Source organism: Lissotriton vulgaris, chromosome 1_2, assembly GCF_964263255.1.
Source record: "Lissotriton vulgaris chromosome 1_2, aLisVul1.2, whole genome shotgun sequence".
In the NCBI taxonomy this organism is placed as follows: domain Eukaryota; kingdom Metazoa; phylum Chordata; class Amphibia; order Caudata; family Salamandridae; genus Lissotriton; species Lissotriton vulgaris.
Window position 1 is genome coordinate 191853370 of NC_141686.1, and position 24039 is coordinate 191877408.

The window sequence follows — 24039 nt, forward strand, 5'->3', positions numbered from 1 at the left end:
ACAACGTGCCATCTGGATCTGGTAACGGAGTGTCTTTAAGATCAATCCGTCCTTTTGTCTCTTCCTCGGTTCTGAAACAACAGTCATGAGGTTCAGAATCACTCGACTCCTGACTAGTCGGCAACAATGTTGCTGGATTCAATACATTACATCTTTTAATCTGAATATGACTCGCTAGCAGTGTCAGCTCATAGCCTGATAATCTAGCACTGGTAAGGTGTTGTGTCTTGGTTCGGTTCATGAGCGTGCCCACTGGCGTGAGGAACCATGACCACTAATATGTTGTTCATGACCAAACCAGCAGATTGTCGAATGGACGCTGCAGCTCCTGCTGTAGCTCTCAAGCAACTAGGCAACGCTCTGGCTACCGGGTCTAATGTTGATGAAAAATACGCACAATGGCGTTGCTTATCACCAAATCGTTGCGTCAGAACACTCAATGCGCAACCTTCTCTCTCGTGAACATAGAGTGTAAATGGCTTACTGTAGTCGGGTGTACCCAATACAGGAGCTGAACACAATGCGTTTCGTAATTCAGAAAAACTTTGCTGACATTTGGCAGACCATGGCACCGGACTCGGAACACCTTTCCCAGTCAAGGCCACCAATGGTTTTGCCAAAAGAGTAAAATTTGGGATCCATTGCCTACAGTATGAGGTAATACCTAAAAAGGCACGCACTTCTCTCTGTGTGCTAGGAACATTCATCTGCGTAATTGCCTTTATTCTCTCTGGGGTCAACCTTCTTCCTTCCTTTGACAAGAGATGACCTAGGTAGGTCACTTCTTGACAACAGTATTTCATCTTGGAAGGTGACACCTTGTGATTTAAATTAGACAAATGATGCAATAAGGAAATTGTAGCTGCTTTGCAAGTTTCCTTGTCATCGGCAGCCACTAGAAGATCATCGACATATTGCACTAAAGCAGAACCAGGAGGAAGTACAAAGGAATCTAACTGACTTTTTAATGCCTGGCTGTAAATGGATGGGCTTTCACAATAGCCTTGTGGAGCACGTTTAAACCTGAAGCTTCGGCCTCCTAAAGAGAAGCCGAAAATATCTCTGCTTTCTTCGGCTATCGGAATGCTGAAAAAGGCATTCTTCAAGTCGATAACTGAAAACCATGTGGCTGTAGCAGGAATCAATGTTAACAATGCAGTAATGTCTGGAACCACAGGAAACTGTGGGATCACAATTTGACATTCGCTTTCAAAGTGACTACATATGGTGGAATTTCTAAAAGACCTACGTCGTTAGGACCAGTCGCCCAAAGAGTATCAGGGAGAGAACGCAGCTCCAGTGGGAGCGCATCCATTGACAAGTACATCGGAGAGATGATTCTCTCACCCAATGTAAGCTGTACTCCTGCCGGAGAACAGTACAGAGTCGCATACAGGCGTTTTAACAAGTCTAAACCAAGCAGATTTTCATTACAACCAGTCGTCAAAATCAGGGGTGCTTTCAATTGACGGGGTCCAACAGAAATAGGCAAAGGACCAGATACGGGGTTGTGAACAGGGGCGCCTGAAAAACCTACAGAAACATTTGTTAAGCCAGACAAAGGTGCGCCAGGGAGTTTCGCATGTATGATAGAACTTTTTGCTGCACCAGTATCCAACAGAAACGGTTCGACTACACCTGATGTTGCTACTGCGACATAAGGCCCACTCTGATCTACTGGAACTGATACTACTCCCTCTCTTTGTCCAAGGCTGTCCTAGTACTCATTTTGCTGAAATTCTTCACTAACTTCACAGTAGTCTTCAACGTGATACTGTTGAGATCTAGTAGGTTGGGAGACTGTCCATTTCGCTGATCAAAATAATTAGAAGGGCGATCATTCGTTTGTGGAGGCATAGCACCTCGTCCTCGACCTCTAGAATTTTGCGTAGAACCACCACGACCTCTCTGAGCCGCTGCAGCATTATTTTGTGCTAATACTGGACACTCATTCTTATAATGACCTTCCTTCTTGCAGTAAGCACACTGATTCCATTGATATTGTGGTCTCTGAGAACCATAATCTGTCCTCTGATATGGCCCTTGCTGTGTATTTGTCTGATTCGTGCGAGATATGCCTGCTGCAAAAGAACTTTAGTTTTTAAATCTTTCGTTTTCTTATCTGACTTTTCCTTCTCTTCTTTATCCCTATTTTCATAATACTGAGCAGTTGCAAGTATTTGCGCAGTCGTAGAGGCAGCCCACACACTTTCAGAATCTTTTAATTTATTACTAAGCTCTGGTAACAGATTGTGCACAAATTTATCAACAAATAGTCTCTGTCCTCCTTCCGTGCTCATATCCTGACCACTGTGATCTACGAAAGTTTCTTCAAACCTTGTGAAAAAGTCGGAGACACTTTCGTCCTTCTTCTGTCTGCATGCGGACAACTTGTCCCAGTTAACGCGCAATGCTGGCATCAGAGTTTTCATTAAATCGATTATTCTACCAGGCAAATCAGCAATTAGAGGTTCGGGTTTAGAACCACCTATTTGTTGACCATCTGCCGCTATTATAGCTGCCCAATCACCACCTAGGGCAACTGGATGATTTTCTTTACGAATTTTAGCCCAAATTGGTTGAGGTACTACATTGCCAAATAACATGTCAATGTCCGCTAAATTCATTACGCAAGCTTCAACTATTTGCGCCAACTCTTTGTAGTACCCGGCTGTATTTTTACGCGGATCTGGCAAGGCCTGTTTCACTGCTAACACTTCGGCTCGTTTCCACGGAATGTGTATCCACACTCTCTGGAATTGGGCCGGAGCGGCTGCAATACCATTCGCTACGTCAGCTTGAACGGCTTCGCGCCATATTGGAGGAACCTCCCTCATAGGATATTGTCGACCTTGTTTCGTACTACGTTTCTCTAACTCTCTTGGTGAACGAAGGGAAGGATCAAATCTAAAATCTAAAATTAATTCCATTGCTTCCTTTATCTCCTGACCAACTATCATACCTGCAGCAAATTTTTGTTGAACTTGGATTAATTCATCCGGTACCTGTTCAGATTCGCTCTCTTCCCATTCTTCACGTAAAAGGGAACACATGACATCAAACACATAGCGCTGTGTCGGTTCCTTCCATTGCATGAATGTATCTAATACATCTCGCACACTATATCTTCCTACTTTCGAAATCCACCTAAGGGCAGTGGAGTCTAATATTCCACGTTCTTCACTACTAGGAAGCTGACTACGTCTCTGACCGGAGTCAGAGACAGGACTCCTAATCAAAGTTTTGTAAAAGCGAGATAGAATATTAGTGACAGAATCAGTGATTCTCCGACGAACAGAAAGCGGAGTCATATAGCTCGCAGAAGTTTGAAGGAGAGTAGTAGTAGGGACAGAAGAAACAGCAACAGTAGGGGAAGCAGGCAAAGTAGCTTGTGAAACAACAGGTATCAGCGGTACAGGCATAGGCAAAGGAGCTGGCAACCCTGGAAGAGGGGGTGCCGGAGGAACATTAATATTGACCACAGGAAGTACAGGAGCTTGATTCAGAGGAGCAGGAGCAGGTATACCAGGCTGTCCAACAACCGGTAATTGAACATTCGGTAAAGGTGGAGCTGTAGCACCCTGTGCATACGGTGGGGGTGACCTCTACTATCTTACCTGTACTCGATGACAAGGCAGGATAGCACTTGTCTATCGCTAAATTACGCTCTCTATTTGCCACCTCCATCGCTTTCTCAGATTCATTGAGTTGCAGCTGCTTGGCAGACTGTTCTAAAGTCAACTCTTGCTCTTTCTGTTCTTTCTTCAGCTTTTTAGTTTCTCTCTGTTTGGATTCTTTTCGCCAATAACGGAAAGAATCAAACATTGCCGGCCGGGCTTTCTTCTTAAATAATTTCATTTCTAAATTATCAAGAATTTCGGGTTCAAAACTACCATGCAGTGGCCAACTAAGGACACCATCTTTCTCCGTATATTGGATCCACACCTCATTATAAGATATAGGACCCACACCATGTCTACAGAACAGATCATAAAGAGGAGTTCCAATCGGAGGAACCAGACATGAGTCCTCCAACCGGGAATCCCTGTTGCAACCAAAACACGACAACATACAATTTTTCCGACTTACCATTTTATAATCCGGAACACAAAACAGACACAAACAAAAGTGCGCACTCGAACCAAGAACTTAGGCCTACCAAAGCGAACAAATGTATCGATACCCAAACTAAACCAAAAGATTATCGTAACTAGAACAACCAGTGATAATCTTACGAAACCAAACCAAACCAAGAACTAACGAGGTAACCAAACAACTAGCAACCACTTAATACTTAACTGAGGCACTGAAGACGTCACCAAGGAGAAACCCGTCTTGTCTCGCCGTACTAAGGTCTGCACCTCGGGTCCAGGACAGGGCGACAGTCAAGGCAGCGGACCACTGCAGCCATCCGAACGGGAACCCTCGTGGAAGAGAACGTCGGGCCACTTTTGCGATATGCCGGGATCGATGAAGTGGGGCGCCTCCCTCTGGAATCTTCACACAAAGCTTCTCGAACTCTTCAGGCTTTTGGACCGGTACCGAATGACGTCGCCCCACGTTGGGCGCCAATTGGAGTTCTGGACTTTTTGGTACTGTCCAGAGGTGTCAGGGACAACACCCGAAGACCCCTGAGTTCTACCTGTCTCGGTGCACAAATAAACAGAAACACTGGCTTCTCGATGGTGGCGTCAAAGGCCAAAGGTTTATTACTGCAGGGACACAGAAGTCACAGAAACTACACACGGGCAGAATCTAGGAGCCTGTTCGATTTGTACAAGGTGGGTTGCTCCTTAAATACTAAATTTTCAGCTTGGGGCAACATTCTTCACATGCTAGTACATTTCTAAACCTTCATGTCCTAAACAATAAATATTTGGCGTTATACAAGAATCGTCAACAATATCTGATGTCAAAACATTATGAACGAGGGGTTCCCACTGTTCCATCATAATCCCATGTCAACTTTTCATTCAAGAGCCGGACCGCCTCATCGTAAATTTCGTTACCTCCCCCTAATAAAAGCCCAGAAGGAAAGGAGCAGAGCCAGGTGCAGAAGATAGAAAAGCAGGATAAGAGATGTTTGTGGGTCGTAAATGGGCAAGGCCGCCTAATCATGATCAGGCCAACGAACACGAGAACCAGTATAGCAGGACTGGCCTCAGGCTGGGGAGGCAGCTTCTGCCAAGTCATGCGGCCACAGCGTTTCTGTCCTAATGTGCACGTGTCACTAGTAAGGTGAATTGCCGGCTAAGGCTTACGTGTCCTTAAGTGAAATGGGTTGATCAGAGGTCATTGCGTGTCCATTGACTATGTGAGGGCAAGAATACAAAATGGCTGCCATACTCTAAGATGGATGCCATGGGTGAATCAGAAATGTGTTTATAACAGGAGTGCTCTTGCTCGTAACAGAGCGAAAACACCAGGATATGCTAAATGGATCATTTGCGGTTCACTGCTACCAAAATTATGAGTTTACGACAATGTTGAAAACACGGGTTCAAATCGTCACGGAACCTCACTCCACTCACTCATAGCCCACCCATACAGACACTCCTACACCCCTAGGTATACTCAGACAACCAATTACTCACCCATAAAAAACCTCACATACCCACTGACAGAGCCATACAGCAACTTAGACACAAACAGACAGATACAGACATTCACACAACCAGTCACTCACTCATACATTCACTGATACACCTAATCACTCACTTAGTCATGCCCCCACTGAGTAATCCTATCATGCACTGATACACCCAATGATTCACCTATACACCTTGGTAATTCATTTAATACTCAAACTTTTTAAAAACACTTACAGTCACCAGAGGATGTCATCAGTGATATCGTTTGAAATGCCATCAGTGATGTCATTGGTGATATCACTGACCACGTCATGAGCGATGTAATATGTGTGGTCATAAGCAGTGCACTGCGGGGGCATGAGGTATAGTTAGCTCACTAACATTTTGGCTGAATTTACTGTGATGAGTCTATTCTTGGCATAGCCAAAAAAAGAACTAATTTTGGGGTGTCAAATGCCTCAGTCATGGGTACGAAAGTGATGTTCATGCCCAACAGTATTATTTCATTCTGAGGTCTTGATGAGAGGACTACGGATTCCCTTTTTATACCTATTGTATATTGATGTGCTTTTATGATTTTTATGCTAAAATCGAATCGATACTTATCTATCTACAAATATATATATATATATATATATATATATATACACACACACACATGCACACCCACAAACACACACATATATATATATTTATATATATCTCCCGGAGGCAGATGCCACTGGGTAATTATTCTGTTCTATATTGGAGTCTTTCCGCAACAGATTTGGTACCCCCCTGATATAGAGTTTCCATAATCTAGTGATACTAGACCTTGCACAACCACTCTACTTGAGGTTTCTGGCAGCCATTGCAACAGTTTTCTCAGTACCCTGAGTAGGCAGAAACAGTTTGATGCTAATTTCTTGGCCTGAACCTCTACAGAAAGATTCCTGTTAATCCAAAAGGCCATTCTCTTGACCTCTGATTAAGGTTGGTCTAAGTGCTGAGGTAATCCGGTCAGCTCAATTCAATCCAACGAGCAGGATAATTTCCAACCACTGGCATTTCCGTTTTTTCTCCATTTATTTCATTGTAGACTGAGCGTAGATATCCAGTCTGCTACATGATTTAAGCGATCTTTAAGTTGGTTGGACCTCACAATTTCTGCCAGCGTGAGAACATACATGTTAAACAGAATGGTGCTTAGTGATGAACCCTGAGGCACTCCACATTTTAGGAGGCGGGATTTGGACAACATAGTTTCTTCGCACACTTGAAATTTTCCATTTAAAAAAAAAGAAAAAGGTGGAAAGCCATTTTAGCCCCATCCCAGAGATGCCAGCCTCCTCCCACCTGTGAATCAGGTCAGGATGAGGGACGGTATCAAAGGCTGCACTCAGATCTAGTAGAATTAAAGCCACTGAACCACCTTGATCTAGTATTGATCTAGTATTGCTCTTAGTTCTTCCTTAGCTAAAAGCAATGCGGTTTCTAGACTATTATAGTTAGGTGAGCTTTTCCATAGGAAAGGTGTTTTTTGGTTTCTAATAACTTTGGCATCATCTGACAAACCTTTCCCAAAAAAAAGCAAATTCACCTCCGCTCCCTCTTGGTAAGTTTCAGGTTGAACTCAAAGCTTCCCGGGCACAAATCAGTCAAAAAGTAGCATTTCTATTAAGGATACCTGGAGATGTGTCAAAAAGTGCCAAAGTTTATGGAAACAAAAAAAATGGCATTTCCAGTTTGATGCTAATTTCTTGGCCTGAACTTCTAGAGGAAGCTTCATGTCAATCCAAAGCTGTATTATGCACAGAGCACACCGGCCCTGTTTTCGCCACGGCACACCATTCAAAAGGAGCATCAGGTGCAAACAGAGAAAGTGTACCTTAATATGCTACCCTTAGGGCAGCTGTGAACATGCGCTACCCTGGGTGCAGTGCATTCAACTGAAATACGGAGCAGCTGTTCAAAAATTGCTCAGTGTTTCACAGTGCAGGCGGCAACCTGTCTGTGCATTCAAGACAGGAGCGAGCTCCCCTTCCAGGCGGATGCAGAGGATGCAGTGAGTGATGACACTCCCTCAAGTGGATGTCTGGGGTACATGGGACCTCCTTTCTCTCCTTCGGAGGGTTGCTATCATTTTTTGTAGCGCACTTTCAGTGCTCCTCCTGACGGCTTCTTTGTCCTCATGCATGCAAAGAGGACAAAGCCTCAACGGATAGTTTTTGCGCTGGAAAGTCTCCCTTCCTGCACAAAAACAATAGTACCTCCAACAAAGGCACCCTTGCACCATGGTGCATGGTTGCGTACACTGGTGCTAGGCTAGTGCTAGGCACTGCATTGAGAGAGCAGTAATGTGATATGTGTTGATATATATGGTGCCTTCCTCCTCTCCCTTTAGCACAGCGCAGAAAGGTGTATTGCTGGTTTGCGTGAAAAAATGATAAATATGGCCCTTTGTTGCGCTACGTGAGTCATAGGGACAGATGGTAGGGGCCCTAAGGCAATGAAATCGGGACAAGTATTTAAAGGGCTCAGTGCTTTGACCTTTATTTAGAAGCAATTAATATTTTAATTTGCCAGTCAGTGTCCCTGAGAAATTGCTGTAAGCCTGCAGATCTGCATTGAATCTTTGCAAGTTACTTGTGAGTAACATAGCTCTGATTTCCTCAGTTTCTGTTTGTTTTCATGTGCTAAGAAGGAATCAAACCATTCCATTAATTATAAGCATTATAAGCATGGACATTTCCTGCTCAGAGTTGTCATTGTATAAACTTTTAGTAATCTGTGTGGGCAGTTAGGCCATACACGGCTGGTTTGTCTTTCTACTAGCAAACTGTGCACTATATATATTAATAACTGCTGCTCCTTAACCACATTGCTGCGGCGGTTATTTTTCCGCTGTGCAGCTTTTTTCCAAAAGCCGCGTTAGATGACGAGCTCAGCTCGTCATCCGCACACGACCACCGTGGCTGATGACGAGCTGAGCTCGTCATGTGCCTCTGAAAGACTGATAGGGCTGGGGAGCAGTCAGTCAGTGTTCAGTGGCACAATGTCAGGTACTGTACCTTCAACTGGGCCTGGTATATTGAGAAACTACATTTCACATTTATAAAGCAAAAAAAGACACCATTACCGATGCTAGAAAGAAGGCATTGTGCTGCTGACAAAAACGACCTTTCTGACTGACGTAGCATCACATGACCCAGCGTTACCATTTCACATGATGAAGATCAAAGAACCATAAAAACGCATACAGGAGTGTTTATAAAGCACAGCATGGTGCTAAGATGTCTCTGGGAGCTGTTATTGTTTGTTGTTACGCAACTCAATTGTAAACATTCTGTCCATCTTGGAGGGATGAAAGGCTGAGCAGACCTGTCTGGATCTGAACCAAAACATTAGGTGATATCCCAGAGATCTGTGGTGGTTACATTAGGAAACAGAGACACCAAGGAGTTAACACCACCAGAACTTCACTTTTTGCGACCTTCTGGTGTTGTTATGTCCTTCGCCTTATCTACAAGGTACACGTTAAGTGGTTTAATGCCACCTTGTAATTAATGCCTCTGTTCACGCGCTCTTGGAGTGAAAGGAGTGAGCAATGGGTGTTGCAGTGGGCGTTCCACCACAACACCCATTGCTGTTTGATGCTTCCCCATATTTACAAACTATGGGGCAGCGCCAAAAATAAGACCAGGAGCGAATTACAAGTTAAGACTGTTCATGTGCAGGAAGGTGCCTCTTCATGTACCTAAACAATCACATTGTGGCACAGGCACCCTAGCAAAATAACGCTAGGCTGCCTGCGCTGGTGCTAGGTACCTTATTTAGCACCAGCGCTAGGGGTAATGCAGGAGTGCGCCAAATTTTTGTAAATAGGGCTTATCCCTGCATTTTGAAACTGATGGAGCGCGGCATGACTAATTTTGGCGTCACATCGCGCTCTGCCAGTTTCTTGTACATATCCCTAAATTATTGTTAAGGTAATAATTTTGAAAAATTAAAAAACCTACACCTAAATATACAACACTGCTTTTTTTACCAAACAGGGTCGAATTGAAACTTGGTGTACAGTAATTTAACTTTAGTAAGACACATTATAACTTTATTTAGACAATTCACTAGTCTAGTAGCAATTGGTTTCCAGGCGATGCTATAGATTTTGAAGTAAAAATAATAATTGATCCAGACTAGAGTCAATGACTTACTGAAGGCAGAGGTGAATTGTGAGGGTAGAGGGATAGAGGTAACACCCCTGGTGAAAAATAAAATCTTAACTCTGTAGGAGCACCACCATTCACTGCCTTTGATGTAACTTCAAAGAGACTGGTTATAGTTCTTTCACAGTCTCATCATTTTAGATCTGAAGCGTTTTCAGTATTATATACAACAAAGCCATAGCTGTTGCTTTTTTATCTTGTGCAACGAACAGCCATTGACAAACCAAAGAGTACCGGCTTGCTGTTGGTGTAATGTTACTTGTTGTAGTAGATATCTGGATGCACTGATAGAAGCAGCAAAATACCAGTCAGGCGTCAGACTATACTAAACACAGACTTTTAGCTTAGTGTTTTCAACCCACGCCCTAAATTGCACCGGCCACGCCCTTTTGAGGGACCCCTCCCAGTTTTTTCATCCAACTTAAAGCCCTGAGGCCTCCCGAGTATGAAGTCATTCCTGCCATCGCGGTTACTTCTTTTTCTGAGGTATTTGCACGTTTTACAGCTCCCACGCACTCACCCCATGGAGAAATTAACCATCCTCGTTGACTGTCGTGCTATACTCACTGGGAGGGTGTGTGGTGGCTAAAGCGTCTCGAAGTCCTCTCAGTTTGAGTATTCCAAGGCTATGTGTTGTGGAGCAGCCTCGTCTCTCTGCAGTCCTCTGCTCACTGCTTGCAGTGATAAAGCCAGCCGAGCTTTCAGACTCTTGAAGAGATTATATTAAAAAGAACAATTTCCATATATTTACTAAAGGTCAATCCTCACTTTCCATCTAATGCTTACCCTCAGATTCCCGCGAGACTTCTTAGTGCATCGCGTCCAATCAGAGGGGGTCGCTGTGCAGGGTGCGGCTTCTCCTAGCCCATGGGTACTCACAAACTGTCTCTCGGGGGCCACATTTACAGTGTGGTTTGTGGCTGAGGGCTGCACCGTTGGGGCGAGGTCAGAAGGGGAGGGGGCGGGGCTGAAGCACAAAAAAAAAATGTGACCATGAGGTTCAACACATGTCCCTGCAGCAGACGCCTTCATCCACTGAGCCACCAGACCCGGCATACACACCTCTCTCTCTCTTTCTTTCTCTCTCTCTCTCCCTTCCCCTCTCTCTCTCCCTCTGTGTCACTCCATCTGTCTCCCTACGTCTGTCTCCCTCTGTCTGTCTCCCTCTGTCTGTCACCCTCCGTCTGTCACCCTCTGTCTGTCTCCCTCTGTCTGTCTCCCTCCGTCTGTCTACCTCCATCTGTCTGCCTCTGTCTGTCTCCCTCCATCTGTCCCCCTCTATCCCCCTCCCTCTGTCGCCCTTCCTCTGTCGCCCTCCTCTCTCTGTCTCCCTCTGTCTCCCTCTCTCTCATTGTCTCCTCTCTCTATCTCACTCCCTGTCTCCCTCTCCTTCTCTCTCCCTCCCTATGTCTCCCTCCCTCTCTGCCTCCCTCTCTCTGTCTCTCTTTGTCTCCCTTCCTTTCCATCCCTCTGTCACCCTCTATCTCCCTCCCTCCCTCTGTCACCCTGTCTCCCTCCCTGTGTCTCCCCTGACAGTATCTCTCTGTCTCCATCTCTGTCTTCCTCGCTCTGTCACCATCTGTCTCCCTCCCTCTCCCTCCCTCCCTCTGTCTCCCTCACTGTCTCCCTGTCTCTCTCCCTCGGTCTCCCGCCCTGTCTAACTCTCTCTCCCTCTCTCTCCTTCCCTCTGTCCCCCTCCCTCTCTGCCTCCCTCCCTCTCTGTCTCTCTCTGTCTCCCATCCTCTCCCTCCCTCTGTCACCCTCTATATCCCTCCCTCCCTCTTTCTCCCTCCCTTCCTCCCCCTCCCTCTGTCTCCCTCCCTCCCCCTCCCTCTGTCTCCCTCCCTCTGTCTCCCCCTGACTGCCTCTCTCTGTCTCCCTCTCTTTCTCCCTCCCTCTGTCACCCTCAGTCTTCCTCCCTCCCTCTGTCACCCTCTCTCCCTCCCTCCCTCTGTCACCCTCTGTCTCCCTCCCTCCCTCCCCTGCCACTCTCTGTCTCCCTCTCTCCCTCCCTCTGTCTCCCTCCCTGTCTCCCTCTCTCTCCCTCTCTCCTTCCCTCTGTCTCCCTCCCTCTCTGCCTCCCTCCCTCTCTGTCTCCCTTCCTCTCCCTCCCTCTGTCACCCTCTGTATATCTCCCTCTCCCTCTCTCTGTCTCCCTCCCACTGTCTCTCCTGACTGCCTCTCTCTCTCTCCCTCTTAGTCTCTCTCCCTCTGTCACCCTCGGTCTTCCTCCCTCCCTCAGTCACCCTCTGTATCCCTCCCTCCCTCTGTCACCCTCTGTCTCCCTCCCTCTCCCTCTCCCTCCCTCTGTCTCTCCCTGATGGCCTCTCCCTGTCTCCCTCTCTGTTTCCCTCTCTGTCAACCTCTGTCTCTCTCCCTCCCTCTCCCTCCCTCTCTCTCCTTCCCTCCCTCTCCCTCCCTCTGTCATCTCACCCCGTGTGTGTGTCAGCCCTCAGCCCGGGCTGACACAGCTTCCCCAGCTTGGGACCATTTAAAAGACCATTTACATGTTAATTAAGCTTTGTTTTCATTTCACCTCTTAGCGCCCCTGCATCTCCACTTTGACAATCACTGGAATCCCCGGACCCCCACAGAGCAGAGTCTCTCCGAGTCCAGGGGTTTGCTGACACAATTACATTTTTTTTCCTCAGGTACGATGTCTGAAAGGTCCATGGGCCACTAAGGAATGCTTGCCGGGCCGCTGGTGGCCCGCGGGCCGTACTATGAGTACCGGTGTCCTAGCCTCTCTGCACAGTGAACGTGAAGTGAACAGTGTCTCTTTTGTCTTCCTTTAATTTTCTTTCAGTGTACTTCCTTGTTAATTATTTTGATTCACGCTACCCCACGATTGTATCCGGCCACGTCAAGGAATATAGCATTTTACTGTCGTGTAGCCCCTTGTTTTTGGATCATCTTATTCAGGGGCTTGTCCTTAAATGTGTGAGCTACACAACAGTAAAATACTACTATCTTGGGGTAGCGTGAAGCAAAATAATTAACAAGGAAGTACACTGAAAGAAAACAAAGGAAGAAGAAAGAGACAAGAAGAGAAGTGTGAGAAGAAACAAAAAAGGTCAGAAATAGAAACAAATGAAAAAGGAGGGGCTGAAGAGAAGAAAGGAGACCGCAGTCATATATTCAGGGTGACAAGATGGTGAAAATGTAAGAAGAGAGAGGAACAACATTTAGAAAGAACTGGAGTAGGGATAAGGGTGGGCAAAGAAAACATATGAGAAGAAAGAAATTAAAATAAATAGGAAGAGAGATTATTATGAATTAGCATTTCTAGTGCGCATAGCTACCCAGAAGCATCCCAGCGCCAGACAAGAGGCGAAGTCATTTAATTTCTTTATGATTGTCAATTGTAGATTATTAAATGGGGTGAGAGGAATGTTGAACTTCCATGAACTCAGACGCCCAGGGCCTTGTAAAGCAAATACCGTTTCAATGAGAAATCCAGGGCTTACACCTTGTAGCAATGTCACAAAAGCAAAGGTACGGTATTTGATTAGCATTAAAATAGCATTACGTTCAAGAAGTCATTTAGTACAATTTCCAATACAATTTAGAAAAAAAAAGCAAAAAGTAATGAATAGCTCAATAACAAAATGCCAACAACTGGACAATGGAAATGGGGATAAGGTATTTTGAAGGTAATGTTTAAAAGCCCATAGGATGCAATGGAGATATTGAAGGTATTGCATTTGCATTTATATATCTCTTACTACACCTGACGAGGTATCAAAATGCTTTTTCAGCCAGTAGCACGCTACTCTGGAACCCATGAAGGATTATTAGAACATTGGAATGTTGGGAGCTCCATTGAAGACAATGAAGTGCTCTGGGCTTCTAATATAGCAATATAGCCCGCCGTAGTGGGTTATAACAGCTAATAAAGGCCTCCTGCAGCCCGAGCCGAAGGCGAGGGACTTTAACAAGGCAGCAGAACTTTAGTCGCCAGTATAGCCCTGCTATGAGGGGCTATAAGAACATTCTGCCACTAGAGGGCAGAATGTTCTACCAAATTAAACAAAGGCTTCAGGGAGCACGAAGGGATTGAAATCCCCTCAGGCTCCCTGAAGCCTTTGATCACAGCCACAAAGAAGCATTGGAATGTTGGAGCTCCAAGCTTATGCCAGCCATTATAAGCCCAGAGCTACTCCACTGTTTTTAATGGAGCTTCAAATGTCCTAATGGCTGGTAAAAGCTCTTAGCGCCAACATTCCAATATTTGTCATTCACAGGTGTTGCTGTGAACAAAGGCCTCATGGACCCCGCGTAGATTTAAATCCCCTCAGGCTCATTGAGACCTTTGGTTTATTTGTTAGAACATTCAATCAATCAATCAATCAATCAATCATGAACATTTGTAGAGCGCGCTACTCACCCGTTAGGGTCTCAAGGCGCTGGGGGGAGGGGGGGCTGCTACTGCTCGAACAGCCAGTTTTGAGTTGCTTCCTGAAGGAAAGGTGGTCTTTGGTGAGGCGTAGGTGGGTGGGGAGGGTGTTCCAGGTCTTGGCGGCCAAGTAGGTGAAGGATCTTCCTCCAGTGGTGGTTCTGCGGATCCGTGGGACGGTGGCGAGGGCAAGGCTAGTGGAGCGGACTGGCGGATTGGCATGTTGAACGTGAGGCGGTTGTTTAGGTATTCGGGGCCCAAGTCGTGGAGAGCCTTGTGTGCGTGGGTGAGGAGTCTGAACGTGATCCTCTTGCTGATGGGGAGCCAGTGCAGGTCCCTCAGGTGGGCAGAGATGTGGCTGTGTCGGGGATGTCCAGGACGAGTCGTGCTGAGGCGTTCTGGATGTGCTGGAGTCTTTTCTGTAGTTTGGCTGTGGTCCCAGTGTAGAAGGTGTTCCCGTAGTCCAGGCGGCTGGTGACGAGGGCCTGGGTGACCGTTTTCCTGGTATCCGTGGGGATCCAGCAGAAGATCTTACGGAGCATGCGGAGGGTGTAGAAGCAGGAGGAAGTGAGGGGTTAACTTGCCTGGCCATCGTGAGGGAGGAGTTGAGGATGAAGCCCAGGTTGCGTGCATGGTCCGTGGGCTTGGGTGGGGGGCCCAGAGCAGGGGGCCACCAGGAGTCGTCTCAGGCGGAGGTGGATGGGCCGAGGATTATTACTTCCGTCTTGTCTGAGTTCAGTTTCAGGCGGCTGAACTTCATCCAGTCTGTGATGTCTTTCATTCCGTCCTGGAAGCTGGCTGTGGCGATGGGTCGAGGGAGCCGTTCGTCTCAAGGAAGGCTGTCAGCTGTTTGTTGACGGTTTTCTCGATGACTTTTGCGGGGAAGGGGAGGAGCGAGATGGGGCGGAAGTTCTTGAGGTCTGAGGCGTCTGCGGTAGGTTTCTTCAGGAGGGTGCTGATCTCTGCATGCTTCCAACTCTCCAGGAAGGGGGCGGATGCGAAGGAGTTGTTGATGATGTCCCGAAGTTTGGGTGCGAAGATGGAGTCGGCTTTGTTGAAGATGTGGTGTGGGCAGGGATCGGTTGGGGAGCCGGTGTGGATGGTGTTCATCGTGTGGGTGGTGTCTTCTGTGCTGACCAGGGTCCAGGCACACAGGGTGGTGGTGGAGGGCGACGGTTCGGTGGCAGGGTCCGAGTTCTGAGCGCCCAATCTGTTGTGTATGTTGGCGATCTTGCGGTGAAAGAAGGCGGCGAGAGAGTTGCAGAGGTCTTGAGAGGGCGTGATGTCGTTGTTGCTGGCGTTGGGGTTGGAGTCAGAGCTCTTTCACGATGTTGAAGAGTTCCTTGCTGTTATGGGTGTTGTTGTCCAGTCGTTCTTTGAATGATGACCTATTGGTGGTGCGAATCAGCTGGTGGTGTTTACGAATGGCGTTCTTGAGGGCTGTCCTGTTCTCCGTTGACTGGTTGTAGCGCCAGGCTTTCTCCAGGTCACGGCAGGATTTCTTGGAGTCTTTGACATCGTTGGTGAACCATGCGGCTTTCTTGCTGTTGGGGTTGCTGGGAGGGTTTTTCAGTGGAGCAAGGGCATCGGCGTAGTCGGTGATCCATTGTGTGAAGTTGCGGGCTCCTTCGCTGGGTCCATGGTGTTGGTGGGAGAGTTTTTGCCTCAGGGAGGTGGTAAGTCGGACGGTGGTGATCTTGCTCCAGCATCTTCGGGGGGTTAGGCGCGGGCGGTGGTGGTCGGTTGTTATCCTGAAGTTGAAGTGTACGCACGCTGTGGTCTGTCCAGTGGATCTCGGTGGTGTGGCTGAAGGAGATGTGGTTGCTGGAGGAGAAGACGGGGTCGAGCGCGTGGCCGGCGTAGTGGGTGGGGGTGTTGACCAGTTGCTTGTGGTGTTGTTGTCTTTGTTGTTCTCCAGGTGGAAGTTGAGGTCTCCTAGGAGGATGTAGTCGGGGGAGGGGAGGGTGAGCTGGCTGATGAAGTCTGCGAGGGCTTCGCTGAATTGTGTGTGCGGTCCCGGGGATCTCTAGATGAGGGTCCCTCTGAGGGTGGTCATGGGGTCGGTGTGGATCTGGAAGTGAAGGTGCTCTGCAGAGGCGAGGGTGTTGTCGGTGTTGGTTGTGACGTGGATGGTGTTTCTATGGGCGATGGTGATGCCTCCTCCGGTCTGGTTGACGCGGTCCACCCGGATGATCTTGTAGCCGTCCGGGATGGCTATGGCGATGTCGGAAGCTGAGGTGGCGTTCATCCAGGTTTCGTCTAGTGCGGTTTTGTCCAGGAGGTCCCAGAGTTCGATGGCGTGCCTGTGGACGGAGCGGGTGTTGAACAGGATGCATTTGAGGTGGTTGTTGTTGGCGGCTGTTTTGGCTGGCGCGGTGCAGGAGCGGGTGGAGGTGAAGTTGCAGGCGAAGGCTCTGTGGGTGCGTTTCGGGGTGGCTTGGTAGCAGGCTGGCTGTCGGCCGGTGTTGAGTGCATGGAGGGCGGCGGCGTCGTTGCTCAGACGGGTTGGCTGGCTCCGGCGAGGACCAGGGGTTCTGGTGCTGGGCGCGGTCCAGGCGTGGCTGGGCGCAGACGGGCTTGCCAGTAAAGAGTCAATGACACAGACTGCATGAGTAATGTAGTGGAGGGTACAAGGGAATGAGTAAGTAGAGTTGATTATTAGGGTAGGTGGAACAAGCAGGGAATGTGGTAGAGATATTGTAACTAGTGGAAGTGAGGTGTCTAATGGTAGATAAAGAAGGCAGCAAGCATGATTTTTAATATGTTTTTAATCTATTAAAGTTCCAGAGAGAATATATATATTGACTATGATTACTCTGACTAAAGAAGCATACATCATTTAGAAGCCTTTGATTTATTCATGGTTAAAGACAGATTAATAGACTAGAGAAACAACATTTGCTTAACAAGGTTTTCTTTGTGCTAAAGGTGAATCGAAAAGGTAACATGACATTTCTGAAAACAGCAGACATTTCATTTACAGTTGCTTGCATATTAGAATAACAGATGTATTTCGAAGAGAATCTTGAGTGACTGTTACTTCTTTTTTTGATGTGGCCCATGGACATATCAGTAGTACCCTCCATTTCCGCATAGGCTATAACAGAAAAGAACATAGAAAGATGGTTGAATAAACTTAGAAAGACAAACATGGGACCATATTTTTCAAGGTGTGTTAAAAATAAGACCTGTTACCCTCAACTAACATGACTCAGTTTAAAATGTACCTCATTTAAATAACTAATATTATTAAGAATATTATACATTCTTACCTTTTTGCAAAATGTTTTAAATGCATCGTGTCCCAAAGGTCAATATGAACAATGGACTACGTTCAGTAAATTATCTGAACCCTGTGAGATCCTTATGTAAACATCTGCAGAAGCAACAAGTTAGAAGCTAGGGAACAGCAACCAAAAGTAAATGTATTGCTCAAACTTCAGTCTGTTGCTTCCAATAAAAAGCCAAAACCCTGCATTGTACAATATGGCTGATAGGGATGAAATAAGGAGATGACGTTTATGAGATGCTCCCTGTATGTTTTTGAAGTGAATAACATTTCTGGCAAACTGGCTTTAGTGAATAGAGAATCCTCATCTATTTGCATATTTAAACTGTGATTATGAACTAGTGAGAGTTATTATACTTTGAGAAATTGGCTTCATGATTGTGTAAAACTCTACCATGCTTATATATGAAAAGTGAGAAAATTAGTCATCTCTTCAACTGTTATCTATAGTCAGAATGGGGACTCGCCCCTCCCTACCTGCTTTGTCAGATAAAAAAAATGCAAAGAAGGTGTGATGCTCCACTCAAGTGATAGAGGCATCTTCTGAATTAATTTTCTTCTACGTTTAAATCTTGCTATTTGAACCATCCCCAAAGCATATTATAAAGTGGAACAAACTTCTCATCCAAACGGGCACAGAATTAGAGAGAAAAGATGAAATATGCAGACATGTGTTACATGCATTGTAATTAACCTTCGCGCAGGGTGGTCCATTTACTTGCAATGTTGAAATACTCACCATAGGCAGATGATATGGGGCAAAACTAATAATAAGTCCATATGGACTGTTAAATATATTGAGGCTACTCTCAAAGTTAGTTTAGCTTTTTTATTTTAATATTTCTTCAATTCTCAAGACATTTCATAGGTGGCTCTGGAGGAGGAACCTTAAGAAATGAAATTATAGAGGAACTTTAGTTGTTAGGATTATAAATATATATAATTTTTTACTGCTGTTATCACACACCAAGGACCTTATTTATCATAGTATTGCATCATTTTTGCACTATGCAACTGGGTGCAAAAGCAATGCAACCTGTAAGAAGCAATTTATCAAGCCATGCGAGACCACCTTGCATGTCCCTGAGTGATTCGATAAATCCAGAGTAAGGCAATGCAGTACAAAACACTGCGTTGCATTACTCTACCCCAGGGAGTTGTTCCATCGGTGGTGTGTGAAAGTTCCCACACACAATCCATGGATTTTGACGCAATCCCAGATTTACCATAAGTGGTAGACGTGGGATTTTGCCAAAACTGCTACCCCTCAACAGGTGAGGCGTAATGAGGAGAAACATGGAGGTCTCTTGCTAAATCCTTTTGTAGCTGCTGCCTGAGCTTACCTTGCCTCGCCGGACCAGTCCTTGGGGACTGAAACTTTGCCCTTGCTGCCACGCACCTCCCGCAATCAAGCTAGTGCAGACACGAGTGCCGGGGACTACAATTATCAGCGTCCCACTATCCGTGCCTGTCAGAGGCCGGAAGAGGCTGGGCTGGGCCACCCCTCCAACATCGACATCTGAACTCTACGTAAGCTTGTGTTACTGGACTTGGGTAGAAGGGGGTGCTTATGTCTGTTCAAGGGATTGTGTTTGATTACTAAATTGATCACTTCCATTCCTAATTGTTTAGAATCTATTCCTTGTGGGCATTAGTAAGGTCATGCGTAAAGGGAGGGCGGGGCGGGAGTGGTAGGGACCTTCGATGCCTTTCTTACTCGGGCTGAATCCGTGTTAATACACAAGATACAGCTAACCGAACGGAGGCTTTCATTGGACCCTTTATGTTTATCAACAGGGCAATTCCCTGTACTAGAGCCAACTGCTACCCCAATCCCATGTCCCCAACCATCATCAGTGACAGTAGGTAGCCCAATAGCTAGGCTCTTCTAATTTACCCCTTGTGGATAGCTTATCCTCTTCACCTTCAGCTACACCTACCAATATGCTTAATAGGCAGCAAAAATCAACACTTGCCCCACGAGGAAATGCTCAAGTAAAGAAAAGGAATAGTGTGCAGTGCCTCCAAAACCAGCCTTCAGGTCTCAAAGCAGGCTAAGAACAAGAGCATGGAATTAAGGAGGGAAGGGATCCCAGCTCCAGCCGCCGAGGCTGACAACATCAAGGCGGGTGCAGCTAGTGTAGATCCTACCCCACTGGGGCTCCAACAATTAAACTCCGTTGAGGCTCAATCTTTTTTAAAAGGATGGAAGCTAAGTTGCTAGCCCTGATTTATCCCCTTCTGTCCAGATTAGCTGCAATAGACCAGAGATTAACCAAAATAGAGCAGCATATAACTAAAGTTCCACCCCCTCACTCTGGGAGCAGCCAGCCCGAAGTTATAGGTGCCAGTCAGGCATAAAACACATCTTGGTCACTACAACACGTCGCGGCTTGACCCCTCCCTTCCATAGCGATCCCCCCGAAACCCCCGGCATTACTTATACGACCGCATAACGGTCCATTGACATGAAAGGAAGGGCCAAAGGGCCCGGTGGGGAGACTACAGGGTCAGGGTGGATATATGTTGACGAATGTTTTTCTCCATCTTCCACCCTATACTATAGTACTGGCCAACATCCGAGACTTCAAGCCCGAGAAGAGGAACATTGGTCCTCACTTAAGAATAAGGCCCCTCACTTCTTGAATTCTAGGACTGGGCTTGGGAACCATCTTTTCTTAGAGTTCAAGATGGTTAGAAGGGTTGCTTGGGTTGGTCAATCTGAAAAAGACCTGGTCGGGGTCTGTGTCGTCTTGAGCTTCGGGTCTCTGAGCATGGTCCGGTGTATCTTAGAACAGGCAGCCTCTTTTAAGGTATATAACGAGGCTATTAATGTCCTTCCGCTGGGTCACTGCTACCAATTGAGCACAAACTTCAGAGGGGTAACACAGAGGATACCTGCGCATTCGCTAGGCCCCTATAATTTTGCAATCCCGACCTCCAACAGATATGAGGCACTTAGTTCGCTGGAGGAAAACGATTGACTGGGTCCCAAATTTGACTCCCCTACTCCTGTGGATCCCGCCACCAGGGACACGGAAGACCATGTGTTTAAATTGAATATTTAGAGCCAAGGGGGTCCTCCTTCAGCAATAAACAATGTTTCAGAGGGTGTAAATACTCGGGAAGACAGATTTGGGGAAGATGATAGCTCTACTGAGACGCACCCAAATGAAGTGAGCCTACTGGCGGGTGTAACTGATCCCTGTGTAGTGTCCTGTGACAATTGGTTACACCCATGCATTAAATCCAGCACTAGTTTTAAAAAATTTGCTGTGGTTTCCTCGAATATTGCCGGGCTAAAGAATAAATTACTATCACTAGGCTGGCTATCCTTTATCGAAACCAATGAAGTTCTGGTATTTCAAGAAACATGGTCAGTGAAACCCGAGTTTAGACAATGCTTCTTACATTTTTTTTAATGCTGCTAGTGCTGGTCAAAGGGGGAGACCGATGGGGGGACTAACTATTTGGGTGAGACAGAATGATAGGTACAAAGTCCAGCAGCTGGATACCATTAGTAACAATATTTTATTAATCAAAAATAAAATTACTGATGTTGAGGACCTCTTACTTTTAATGTCTATGCCAGAGGGATTCCTGGAGGGAAAGCCTCTGGCATTGTTTCCCTTCTTGATTCCTATCTCAATCAGTATAAAGGAGAGGGAAACATCCTAGTTGCTGGGGATTTCAAGTGTTCTTTTGAACCACTAGACAACCAACAATGTAGACCTTGGCCTTGAGCAGGACCTTCTATGTGATATTCCACAACTAACATTAACCTCCATTAAAAAATGGACAGAAGCTGTTTTTCAGCTAAAAGTATTATGTCTGGAGCATGGGTTACGGGCTGTATATGGATGGGCAAAATCTGATAAGCAGGGCTCTCCTACTTACAGCAACAGGTTGCGAAGTAGTCATATAGACTACATACTCAATAAGGAACATTGGTCCTTCCTCTCCTTCCCACTCTGCAACTCTGGGCAATAGCTTGCTTAATCTCCACAACGGCACCAACAGTGCTAGGATGCCTGGCTTCACCTTGGGGGTGCCCAGGAGGGGGCACTTCACAGGGAACGACCAGGAAGGGTTCCACAGCGGTATGTGTACAGCGCCTTGAGACCCCTTCGGGGGTGATTTGTGCGCTATATAAGCACTACATTTACGTTTTTTTTTACATGGTTGTTGTGGAAAGGGTGGAATCTTTTCTTCATAATGAGTGGCTTGAGCTTGTTTAATTGCAGCCTTATATTTTCCATTGGCTATCCTATATTCCTGTTCCTGTTTCTTAGCTACAGAGAAATCTTTCCTCCATATCCTCTCTAGACGTTTGTAGGAGATTACTTTTTATTTAATATTCTTTATTTAATTATGTAAATTGTGCTTTTAATGTTTTTTATGTCAATTGTATGGGCAGGTTGTGGGATTATAGGGGTAAAGGGTGATAAGTAATTTACTTTTAATTAACTAATAATTTGTTGTTAATTGTAACTTTATATTCATAAATTATTTGATAATTAATTATGTTAATTTTGAAATTAATTTTGTAGGTGTGGGTTGTGGGGCTTAGAGGGATAAAGGGTAGGTGGAAGTAAATTAAGTTTAATTTTTTAATAATTAGAGGCCAATTCATAGGTGTAAGGCCTCCAGATGGTGGCCGAGGGAGCACCTATGTTGCACACCTGTTGATCCATGCACCTGGTGGCAAGCAACATGAGGTGCCTGCCAAAGAGTGCAGGGATGAAGTACACCTCAGTTCTTTACAATGACAGCATGCATTCCGATCAGAATGCATGCCCCCATTGTAAAGAATAGGTGTGATTGCATCCTAATTTCAGGTTTGGGACCTCCAACAGGAAGTTGGTCGGTTCAAGTTCCAGATCGATGTACGGATGGACGTAATGTCTGTCCGACATTAAAATCGGCCCCTAAGTTGTTAAATACTTTTCATTATTTAATTGACAATTAATAAATGTAATAGTGTCATTTAAAAAAAAAGTTTTTAGCTGTGGGTTGTGGGTTTTGTAGGGTTATGGGGTGGAAGTAAATACATTTTAAGTAATCAATATTTATTTTTTTAAATTAATAATAAATATTGATTGTATCATTATGTTAATTAAAATAATTATCTGTTAAATTGTATGAGTGTGTTGTGTGTGTTGTGGGGGTATATTGTTCAAAGTACATAAATTACTGAAAGTACATGAATTATAATTAATTCATAATTAGTATTTAATTGATGATAATTAGTCTGTTGATACATATTTATATTAATAGTGTAAAAACGTTTTTTTAAAGTTACGTTTTAGATGCAGGTTGTGAGTGTTTGGGGGTTATAAGGTGGGAAGTAACTAAATGTATATAATAAATATTTATGGGGTAACAAATAATTTCAAAATGAAAATGTTTATTGGTATGAAAATTATTTATGTATTTTATTAATTTTAATATTTGAAGGTATTTATGTTTTAAAAAATTGTATTACTAAATATATTTGTATTTTTAGCAACATATTTATATTTTTCTTAATTTACTTTGTTTTTAAAATAATATTACTTGTTCAAGATATTTTGCTTGATAGCTGTTGGATTTGATACTTGTTTGCCTACTGTTGTACTGACTGGAATTGGAATAGTAAATTTTTCCCCTGACTGGCTGAAATGAGTATATTAATATTACCTATTTACAATCAAACACTTTCACTACTGTTGTAATTACTGGAGAGGGAGTGTTCAATAATAACCAGGCAGCAGCAAGAAATGTAAGCAGACAAATTGACAGCTTTGACAAGCACATGCCAAAATGTTGCCTGATTCTTATTCCGAATAGCATATAGGACATCCCCCTATATTGAAGATGTCTTGGCATCAAGACACCTAAATTGTTTACATTTCCGCCCTTTGCTGGCTGCTGCTTCACAGTCTCAAGTGCGCATGAGTCAACAAACGCACAGGCTGAGTGCACGCAAGTCCCCAGGAATCTTGTCAAGGACTGGGGCTTTGCCAGCTTTGAGCTCCTGAATAACTTGCCATATCTTGGCGAGGGTAAATGACACTGTGACGTTAGTCAGCTCTTGTGGTAGCCCGGGAGAGTCATCTGCTTGGATATTTAAATCAGAAGACAACATAACTCGGTCGGCCACATCCAGGTCGACATATTTAGTATTGCCTGTACTATAGAGGGATTGAAAATGAGTAACTCAGTGCTTAGGTAAGGTTTTAGTTTCAGGTCTAATCATAGTGGTTTTCTGTCACGACTAAGCGCATGCCAAAATGTTGCCTGGTTCTTATTCCGAATAGCATATAGGACATCCCCCTATATTGAAGATGTCTTGGAATCTTTAAGGGGCCCTTTATATCTACCCTATCTGCCTGAATTTGGATTGAGGGCCACTTTTAATACTTTCGAACTGAAGGGTTTATGCTTCTCTACACTCTTTATTAAACCAATATTGCTTGTGGGATTATGTCTCAATGTTGTTTTGGTAAAGCAGGTGTTCCTCAGTATCTCAAATCATCATGGAATTTCAAAACATCAAGAATCTGGTCCCCTTTTGAT

General features: G+C 45.2%; 1 protein-coding gene across 1 annotated transcript in view; it reads right to left on the reverse strand.

The window, feature by feature from the left end:
- Window positions 1–16950: 16950 nt before the first annotated feature.
- LOC147734888 (alpha-N-acetylgalactosamine-specific lectin-like) overlaps window positions 16951–24039 on the reverse strand; it is a 71900-nt gene continuing 64811 nt past the window's right edge. The window contains exon 7 of the mRNA XM_086953669.1: window positions 16951–17289. Coding sequence (XP_086809795.1) covers window positions 17262–17289 — 28 coding nt within the window. The 3' untranslated portion in view covers window positions 16951–17261. The remainder of the gene's footprint in view (window positions 17290–24039) is intronic.